Source organism: Miscanthus floridulus, chromosome 12 (genome assembly GCF_019320115.1).
Source record: "Miscanthus floridulus cultivar M001 chromosome 12, ASM1932011v1, whole genome shotgun sequence".
NCBI lineage: Eukaryota > Viridiplantae > Streptophyta > Magnoliopsida > Poales > Poaceae > Miscanthus > Miscanthus floridulus.
In genome coordinates, this window is record NC_089591.1 from 48,553,473 (window position 1) to 48,564,417 (window position 10,945).

The window sequence follows — 10,945 nt, forward strand, 5'->3', positions numbered from 1 at the left end:
CCGCCTGGGCCTTGCGGTGGCAGCTGGTAGGCTCCCCGCCTCCTTGCGCGGCGCGGGCCGTGGGTGAGAACCCAGAGGAATGGGAGCGGCAGATGCGGTCGGGTCGGAGCGGCGACGGTGAGTAGAGTACGGTGTCCCTGACTTCCTGTTCCTGGCTGCTGTCTCCTGGTGCACGGTCGGGTAGTGGAGTGAAATCGCACGATCAGTCATCCGTCACATGTATTCTGGGCTCCTGATGAGGTAACGATGACTGATGAGTCACGTGGTGGTTTGGACGTTTGCCGGGCGCCTGCCAGCACGTCACTGACCGAGTTTGCAGGCAATAGTGCAATAAAAGTAATCCCTCCGTCGTGGAAAACATGCAATTCTAACGTGTCACGTTTCAGTATAAGTTTAACCCATTATAAATAAAAAATATCAATATTTATGATATAAAATAAATATTACTAGATTAATTATGAAATGTATTTTCATAATCAATTAATTTGGAGCCATAAATATGAATACTATTCACTAGAAACTTGGTTAAACGTGAACTATTTTTCTAACATGTAACCTATAGTTGCATGCTTTTATGGACAGAGGAAGTACGTAAGCAAAATTTCCTACTGAACTCCTATGCACGCACGCAAGGGGGGGATACTACATCTATTCAAAATTATAAAACATTTTGATTTTTTAATACATAACTTTTGTCGTGCACTTAAATAGTATATACTATGTCTAGAATCTAGATATATTACATTAAAAAATATGTATCTAAAAAACCAAAACGTCTTATAATTTTAAATGGAGAGCGGATGATAACGTAACCAATGAAAGTAATAGGAGGACCTTCTACGGATTCAACATATGATCACACACAATGACTCAAGTAGGAATGGGAATGGGCTGACGTGGTCCTGACCTTGGACCCGGCCCATGGCCTCAAGATCAAAGGGGTCGTAGGTCAACCCATTTCACCAAAAGGATATGGCCTCATTTCGTCTATTTTGCATTTGGTCAGAGTTAGGCAGGGGATGAGACGGAAACGGTTAGAAAAACTCCTCTTCCGTTTCCGTTTCTATATTTTTACCAGGAATAGGATCAGGTTAAAAAAAAGGAATTAAAAATGGATGGGAATACACGGAAACACGGAAACAGACAAATATAGATGGAGAGCAAAAAAATTAAGTTACAATAACTCGAGTATACATGAACAAAGTCACAAAATAATATACATGTAGAAAGTTATCGGTCTAATATTCATTAGCAATGCCATGCATTAACATGTTAACATGCATAATTGGTGATCGGTAGGATTATGAACATATCAATTTCTACACATATTTCACATAGATTAAAAATGGGATGAAAGACGGAATAAATATAGGTTAATTCCGGATGAAAACGGGATCCAAGCAGAAACGGGCAGAAAACCCCTCTCTCGTTTCCATATTTAAAAAACGGAATCCACAAATACGGAAACGGACGGAACAAAACAGAAAACGCGGGTCAGAACGGGAACCGTCCGTTTTCAACGGAGTTGGTGCCAAGGAAGGGGCTCATGGCTGCTGGACTTAAAACAGGCCAGGGTTGTATGGGTAAGGCAATGAGTCGACGAGAGCCGCCGGCTGTGGGCGGCAGTGGACATCTGGATGAGAACAGTCAGGGCGAAGGCGACAGTGGACATCTGGATGAGAACAGTCAGGGCGAAGGCGACAGTGGCCATGGGATTCGCACCCTGGGGACAATGGCGAGCACCTCACGGCGGGGGACACCACCGGAGCAAGAGGAGGGCGGTAGTCTGGGGAACCGAGAAAAGACGAATAACAGTCTACAGGAAGAGAAACATTAGGAACATTGGATCGAGAACCAACGGCTGATGTTCGTCGCCTGAAAATACTTGAAACAGACGCCTCTACTATAGCTGCTCCCTAAACTTAAGAGCAGTTAAAAGAATATGGGCCTGCTTGGTTGGCATGCAAAATTTACCATGCTAAAGATTTGGCAAGCCAAAAATTGGACAAAAACATTACCATAGATTTGGCAAGTAAAATGTAAGAGTTTGACAAGTTTTGGTAGCAAACCAAATACTAGCTAAATTCATAGCTTACTAAATCATTGGCATTACAAACTTTGGAATCGAACCAATCAGGCCCTATACTACATAAATTCAGGAAGACCATGTGACTCTCCGATTCATCGATCCGCTGCCAAAAGCTGCGGGTTCTCACGCTGAAGGATACGACCTCGCCCAACCAAACTATTGCATCTCATGCGCCCAACAACCCATCTCTCCGAGCATCAATCATCATACATCGTTTATGTAATCAAAAGGTCTTGAGGCTACAATAAAAAGGTAGGTGTTATCACCAGTCTTCAACTTTTGTGAATCTTCCGTCCACTTTGCATCTGCGACCAGCATTTTCGCTGCAACGAATAGTAGCTCCATCTACCACAGGTCAAGAAAGAACGAAAGTTACGCTCACGGGCTCACGGCTCCCAGCTACAGAAAAACTGCATTCCGCAGAGAGACGTGATGATGGATTCAAGTTTCCTTTAGCAGGTGATTGCTTAGTCCCAAAGGTTCAGTGGGATGAGAAGAGCTCACCGGCAATTCCTCTTGCCACCAGTGAACATGTCAACACACCCTTGTTAACTGCCCAAGACTTTGCTTGCCAGAAATGTTTGACGATGTCCCACAATGCTACCATTCGACTTTCCCTGGCCACAAATGAACAGTAGGGTTAGGCATGAGAATCCTTTAGGTTAGGCATCTTGTACCAAAGCTATATTAGAGGTTGCAACAAAAGCCCACGGCTCTAGCTAATGCTTGCTCAACTGTTCGGCAACAACATGGCCTATTAACCAAGTCAGGATACCAAGGCCATGCAGCTTGGCACATAGAAAAATTCCAGAACTGGTGTGCCAGTAGTGGTTGGGTTTACAGATAGAGAATAATTGCCACTTACTTGTTTTCGCAAAATCTCAATAATAGTCCTCTAATCACCAGTGAAGGACAAGAATATTGGAAAGTCAAGGATTTTTCTAAGCCTCAGAAAGGAAGCCTTTACAGACCACCAGAAAACACCAGTGGCAGAATAGGGCCAATCCTTTTCAACACAAATGGTATTCGCATCAAGAATAGGTGGTGCACTTTTTTCTTGCTAAGTGCCTCAGAAATTAAGGATCCTAAGATTCAGCACATCCAGCCAGCATCATTGATTGCATGAAAGGGACCGTCAAGAGATGTCGGTCTTTAGAACAAAGAAAAGAAAAAGAAAAAGGATATGATGTGCAAACAACAACAACAACAATAACAACAACAACATAGCCTTTCAGTCCCAAGCAAGTTGCAAACAACAATGAGCTAAAATTTTGCTCTAAACACACTAAACTAACTAGTGGCATGGCAAAAACAAAAACAAAAACAAAAAACAAAAACAAAAATAAACTAAGTCTAGGTTCAGTAAAATTTCAGAATTCAAATTGCTTGCACACTTAAAGTTCATAATAGTTGCACTCAAAGGTGCTGATCAAAAAGAGACAAACTCTCATGAAATGAACAAAATACAGGAATACAATGGGCACCTACCATATGACATGCTAACAAGATGCCAAGCCTTCATTTCGCTGTTGGTAAAGCTAATCTTCACCTGTTTCATTTGGCACCTTGTATTTTTTCCTTGAATAGGTTAATAGCTTGATCAAACACGCTTTGCCAAATTGGATAGGCTAGCAAAATCAGGTGGCCTGTTCTCAATACCTTTCCTCCAATGTCGCCTTTTCTTTCAGCTCACCACACAATATATAACTGCTTCCATGCTAATCAACATGTTTGCTGCATATGTAATGCTTTATATTGCCAATTATGATGACATATGTTCAATTGCTGAACAGAACATTTTTACGGATTCATGCGCAATATGAAAGCTTATTAGTTGAACAGAAAAAAAGAAGTTATTGATCACCTAGGTTACAAACAATAGTAGCATGTAGAGAGAATGTGTGCAGAGCCAAGACACCATAGGTACCTTTCCGTAAGCATGGATTACACAAGGCTAACTTCATTAAGACAAAAGTATATGTAATATAAGAAACAGTGCCAGTGACAAATTCTCTATGTTCTGCTAAAATTATTATCATCTAAAAATGCCATGTGCTCCATATCTTAGACATTACAAGCAGCTTGAGATGAAAAGAATAAAAAATGGTTACAACCTCAACGAAATCAGTTAGAATGTGCATAAGAAGCACTCACAGAAGAGAGAGATACAAATGAGCAAGGAGAAACTTCTGAGCAAGGCCACCAGACAGATGCTGCTTTGTGAAAGTTAGACAAAACTATATTAAACCAGAACAGTTTTTCTGCAATTACTTTATGCAGGGCTTTTGTCCAACTTGCAAGAAAAGGTTCTTGCAGTGACTTTCCATTGTAGACTCTTGAACCACACCAACCTACTGAACTCTCCTCGTTGCTTCTCAGCTTGGGAGACTGTCTTGTTTGAAACAATCATCCATTGCTCCAATATAAGTACTCGCCTGCTGGCCATAGAACTTGGTAGAGGCAAGGTAGACAAACAGAAACAGGGGTTCAGATACAAGTAATCTCTCTCTCTCCAACTTGTGACCAGCATCAAGAAAAATGGACAAGAGCATTCCTGTAGTCAGCAAGATTTTTTGCTCAGGCACTCCAACAATGCTGATGATAAGGAGGAGACCTATTGTAGTGAACGGTGGTGGTTTTGTTGTTACTGACCTCAGTCATAACATTGTATTCGTCGTAGATGGTTGTGGAATACTTGGATCCAAGGGAGAGCTTATGGTCAAAGATGGTGAAGGAGAACCAATATTATTCATCTCTAAAAAGGTAACGGATCATATCTGCAAAATAGTAACCCTTGGACAAAGGTGCATGATTTCTTGATTTCCCATGATTCTGAGTGTTTCACTTGAACAAAAGTTAATTGATAGGTCCATAACTGTAGCTCTATTAAGTTGATATAATTCCTTATTCCTATGAGCTTTTTTACATTATTTCACACTTTGCTTGGACAGGGTAGCTCTTAAATTTTGTGGAGATGTGGGAATTCCTTTCTGTTTCAGCTCCCATTTATGATAATGCGACTACCTCTTAGAGAACAAAATAACAAGAAGGATAACTTGTGAAAAACACATATGACATATTTGCCCTACAATGTCTTCATTTCCTCTGGTTTTTTTTTTTTTTGTGCTCACCATATTAATACTCTACACCGCAGGGAGGAATTGTCCAGGCGCTAAGCACAAGGAACAAATGGAATGGATACTCCATAGATTACCAGGGAAAAAACAAGTTGGTTTTTAGCCTAACTGATCCAAAATCATGCACAGCACAAGGTGCTCCGATTAGAATTCATATTGAACCCAAGAGGAATTGCAAAAGTTGGGATTTCGAAATTAGTGGATCTTTTGCAGATAGAGACTGTACAATAGTTGATTGCACCAGAAAAATAGTAGCCCAGGTATGCAGCGCCTATATAATCCCCTACACCTCTGCTTTTGTAGTACATTATCTTTGCAGATTCCTTTTGTTGTCACTAATTAAAGGCATACACAAGCCGATCCAGGTCATGATTAACACAGAAAATAATAAAGTCTATTTCTGCATGTCTATAGACATGGTGCATTTTTTGGCTAAGAAAATGTATAACCGTCTCTAGAGATAGTGCTATCCTGTTACGTACATGTGTATGCAAGTACTTAAATGAAAGTGTAGAAGTTTACAGGCAGTATTACATTCATGCCACCAGCATTTCAGTGTCAGAGGGATTGAGATCTAAGACATAGTATCTGTTCTGCAGATGGGTATGAAAGAGCTGATAGGAGGCAAAGACTTCTACCATGTGGAAGTGCAGTCAGGATATGACCAAGCCTTCATCATTGGGGTGATGGCAATTCTTGACAACATACATGGAGAATCCACCAGATGCTGATAGAATGAATTAGCGAATTTGCTCTTGTTTATAAGAGGAGAAAAATGTTCAATAGGACTGATCTTGCAACCTACTTTCATCTTCAAGAAATAGACACATGCTGGCACCATCATAATGACTGTATGACCCACATGGAATAACATTCAGAGGCCAGCTGATGATATGAGCCTAACTTTCGCTGCCACTTAATTATCTTTTTAATAAACAGAGAGATGTGACTAGCTGACTAAATGAGCATCCCTATTCCAATGTTACATACTCCCTCTGTACTAAAAAATAAAGTCGTTTTGGACAAGACTTGGGTCAAACATTGGGAATATAAATCATGAATAACTTTTAGGTTGTTGAGTTTGGAAATGTGAAAACCATATCAATAGATTTGTCTTGAAAAATACTTTCATAAAAATATACATATATCACTTTTCGATAAATATTTTTTATAAAAACAAGAAGTCAAAGTTATACTTTGGAGATTGTGTCGCTGTCCAAAACGACTTTATTTTTGAGTATGGAGGGAGTACCTGGTACTTAATATAATTCCATACACAAGAATTGCAATTTTCATGAATTGTGAATAAAGTAATTAAATGTGTACATTGTACCACAGTTACTAGAAATCTGGATCGACAGGGCCATGGCCATGGATCGTGGGTATCTAAAAAGTCCAATGAAGTGATATCTCTTAAGCAGCGAAAACAGAGAAAGGATGGGAAATGTCTTGACTTAGTAATTGAAATTATGAAGAATGTTACTGCCTTAAATTGGACTTCATTTGAACAACTTAAAATTAATTTTAATTCTGAGACCAACTTAAATCCTCCCAAAAAGATAAAAAGTGTGATATCGGAGGCCTAGTAGACAAGCAAATGTGCAACTTTCATGAAGAAATAGAAGTCCTTCCTTGACTTAGTGATTCCAGTTCCTAGGACAGTCCGCTAAGCTCCTCAACAGACTGTAGATTATGTTTGGAAAACTAGAAACTGGATACTCAGCACCTTAAAGGCAGGTTTAAAATTGCAATGGAAAAACTGTATAGTCAAGCTTGTGTAGACATAAGCTAGCAAAAACTGCATAGTCAGGCTTGTGTAGACATGAAGAATGCACAACAATGTGCATACTGCTACTGCATACCCTTTCCTACAAAAAAAACTATATGGGGATGAACAATACAATACACAGAGAAGAAAGAATACAAATGAAGTACCTCTGCTAGAGAGTAAATTACTTCCATCCAATTCTTCAAGCATCGAGTCTTCTAAAGAAAGAATACAACTGAAGTACCACTGCTAGAGAGTAAATCTACTTCCATCCAATTCTTCAAACAATGGGTTCTCATCTGCTATTTCAATCTTATCCAGTTAACAATCTCCCAAATGTAGCTGCTCTTGAATCTTGGCAAAAGGCCAAAGCGACTGACAGAGCATATGCTTGGATATGATGTTTAGAGGAGGGTGTCCAGCATTCATGTGTGCAAGTTTTGTAGCTCCACTGCAGCAGGGCAGCACTATGGACACTTGTTTGACTCCTCTTTATGGAACTCAGCAAATCACTTAACTGAATGCGCAGTGCACCAAATAGCTTACCTTTATCATTCTTACACGACATCAACTTGGTTTGACTACTTTTTGATAGTTAGGTAGCCTTGGTGCAACCAATGCCTCAATATTCACACCTGAGTTTCTTTAGATGAATGTCCTACAAAAAACCCAAAAAAAAGAGTTAAGATAGAAGCACAATGCCTTCCAATCTTCAGTAGTGTTTTATTACATAATATAAAACTGGAGTGCAAATGAGGGATTTACATGATGAAGTATGTTAACAAACTAAGGACTTATGCCAGTTAGGTCTTTAAGTTAGAAATGATCACATCATGACCAGTGTAGTAAAATCTTGCCCACAATTTGTGCATATCCAATCAGGCTATTAGACCCAGCATTTCTCTCAGGGGCCGTTTGGATCCCTTCATTTTGAAGGAATTGAAATCTATATAATGGATTAGGCTATTTGGCTTGGAATTTGACATTCCATACCATTCCCAAGCTCACAAATAAGCCTATCTCAAATTCATAGGGTGGGAGATGGAAATGGATGCTATAGATCACTATGCTATAATTCTATTCTCCAACTTATAACACACTCTTCAATCCACTTCCCTACAATAGAAATGCAACATATAAGTATGTCCCTTGTATGCCTAACAATAAATATACAAATATATTCCATATATAACTATATTAACTTAATTAATCTATGCCTAAATTGTAATTATTAGAATGAATTCAATTCCAAGGATCCAAACGGGCCCTCAGACTAAACATGTTATTGTTACTATATTTGTGATGTACCAAAATGTAGGGAGGGCATTAAGCATGCTGTCAAGCTATTAAATCTAACCAGAGCATTGATTAGGTAATTTTGAGTTAGAATGGAGATAGAGATAGTTCAAAAAATGTACAATCTAGTATAGGTGCCACGCAGGAGGCAACTGATAAAAATAGAAGAAAACTCACCATGCCTCATTGTTCTCATCTAGAGAAGTCCCAGTTCTATGCAGCAATAAGCACCTGAGACAGCTCAGGTGCTCTTCCCTACATTCTTTATTTTAGCACAATTCAACTATACAGCAACTGAAATATCTAGTCTTTGGCTCTGGTGAGAAGGAACTTTCTGACTAGCTGAAGCATGACCTGAAGCAATAAGCATTACTTGATCTACCTCATTAGGCATCCCAGCCTTCAAAACACAACTAATAAAAGAATTAACTGTAATATTGTCAGGGCAACACCCAGTTTCCACCATTTTGTGGAAAAGGGTGATTGCCTCTGCTATCCTACCCTTCATACAGTGCCCAATTATTAGAATAGTATATGTATACTTGTCAGGATGACACCCTTTCTCTTCCATGTCTGTTACAATCAAGTTTGCTTCATCCACCTTTCCTCCCTTGCAGAGTATATCAATGACCGGGTTATATATAAATGTCTGTGGAGCAATGTCTGCTCGCATATTCAATTCCCTTAGAAAACCAAGAGCTTCTGCTGATCTGTTCTGCTTACAAAGTGAGTGTATTATGATGGAGAAAGTGTATACATTTGGTTGAATATGATGCTGACCCATCTCCTTCCAAATCCTCATGGCATCATCAAGCTGTCCACACCGACAATATCCATCAATCAAAGAACTAAAGGTCACAACATCAGGAGGGCAGCGACGTAGAATCAGCTGCCGATACATACTCACTGCAGATTCCATGTCCGAAGCCTTTCCATATCCATTAATAAGCACATTGTATGTGACCGTATTGGGTCTTGTTCCAGATTCAAGCATGTCATTATATACTGACAACGCATCCTCCATCCTGCCAGGCCTTACAATAACCTGATATTACTGATGTGTATGTCACAACATTGGGCATGCAAACACCATCCCTCAGGAGCCTCCTCAATACCTCATGGCCCCTGTTCACCTGCTTCGCCCTGCATAGCCCATCAATAAGAATATTGTGTGTGATGGTATCTGGAGAACACCCAAACTCAGTCATTCTTTCAACTAACTCAAGTGCCTTTTGGAAATTCCCCACCCGACACACCCCCTTAATGACAACATTAAAACTCCAGGCATCGGGAGAATACAGCCCATCCTGAACCCAGCTCTCAAACAAAGCAACAGCATCCTGCGCACGGCCCCGGGCAATTAACGAGTTCAAGAGGTTGTTATATGCATACGGCTCAATGCGGCAACCAAACTGGGAGCCCTTTGTGAGCAAAGTCGCCGCAGCATCAAGAAGGCCAGCATTGGTGCAGGAGCCGGACACGAACGAGAAGAACGCTGCATCGGGTAAGTACCCCCGACTGATCCGTCATTTGGTCGAACAGCTTGAGTGCGTCCCTGTGGCGACCCGACCGGCACAGCAACGCGATAACGTGGCTGTAGGACTGCTCAGAAGGGGGTACAGAGAGCTGCGGGGAGTGCAGGGTGGAGAAGATGCGGAGGGCAGACCCGGCGCACGGCGCGAGCCGGACTGCGGCCGCGGCAGCAAGCGGGGAGGGCGCGAGGCCGCGGAAGGCCGGGAGGCAGTGCGGACGAAGGAGGGCCGCTGACGCGAGTGCCTTGGCGATCCAGAGCTCGGCGGCGTGCGGCGCTGCCGGGGCCGGGTGTTGCGGCGGCGGGTGGGCCTCGGGGCTGAAGGCGTAGTGGAGGAGGCGGAGTAGGGGGTGGTGAGGAGGTAGGCGGAGGCGGAGGAGGAGAAGCGTATCGTGGCGTAGGAACATCGGAGAATGTGGAGGAAGGGGTGTCGGAACGTGTGCGTGGAGGAGGGGGCGGCGGCGGCGGTCATGGACTCAGGATGCGGGGAGGCAGCATGGACGTCACAGTGACGCGCATCGGAGGATGGAAGGAGATGGACTGAAAGCGCAGGGTGTTCTCATACGGAGGTTTTTCTTACGAAAACGACAAGCCGCGTGTTTGTTTCTTCAGTGGCTGCTAAAAATTCATGTCACATGGTTAAATATAGATTAATTAGAAAACCAATTACATAGATGCAGGCTAATTTACGGAATGAATTTTTTAAGCCTAATTAATCCATCATTAGCACATGTTTATTGTAGCACCACGTTGTTAAATCATGGACTAATTAGGCTTAAAAGATTCGTCTCGCAAATTAGTCGTAAGTTGTGTAATTAGTTTCATAATTAGTCTATATTTAATACTTCATGTATGTGTCAAACATTCGATGTGACATAAATTTTAGGAGCCCCTATAAAAACCAAACAGGCCCCTAGTTCAATTTCATGAAACACGAAATCTAGAGACTAAAGTTTAGAGGTGTCACGTTGGGTATCACACGAGGGTGCCACATCGAGTGTTCGAATAGTAATAATAAAACGAGGTGTCACGTCGGGTATCACATGAGGGTGCCACATCGAGTGTTCGGATAGTAATAATAAAATAAATTACAGAAGCCCTCAGTAATCCACGAGACAAGTTTA

General features: G+C 41.5%; 2 protein-coding genes across 2 annotated transcripts; one reads left to right on the top strand and one right to left on the bottom strand.

Annotated features, from left to right (window-relative positions):
• Window positions 1-2,055: 2,055 nt before the first annotated feature.
• Window positions 2,056-10,321, bottom strand: LOC136498102 (pentatricopeptide repeat-containing protein At2g06000-like). The gene is given in 6 exon segments (XM_066494042.1): window positions 2,056-2,706; window positions 3,578-3,874; window positions 7,162-7,652; window positions 8,468-9,320; window positions 9,322-9,804; window positions 9,806-10,321. Coding segments are annotated over 3 exon segments (1,653 nt in total). The 5' UTR covers window positions 10,229-10,321; the 3' UTR covers window positions 2,056-2,706; window positions 3,578-3,874; window positions 7,162-7,652; window positions 8,468-8,573.
• On the top strand, window positions 3,844-7,162 carry LOC136495828 (protein LURP-one-related 6-like). The gene is made up of 3 exons (XM_066491646.1): window positions 3,844-4,852; window positions 5,244-5,678; window positions 5,826-7,162. Exons 1-3 carry the CDS (start codon window positions 4,628-4,630, stop codon window positions 5,955-5,957), a joined length of 792 nt encoding a protein of 263 aa, XP_066347743.1. The 5' UTR covers window positions 3,844-4,627; the 3' UTR covers window positions 5,958-7,162.
• Window positions 10,322-10,945: the final 624 nt, after the last annotated feature.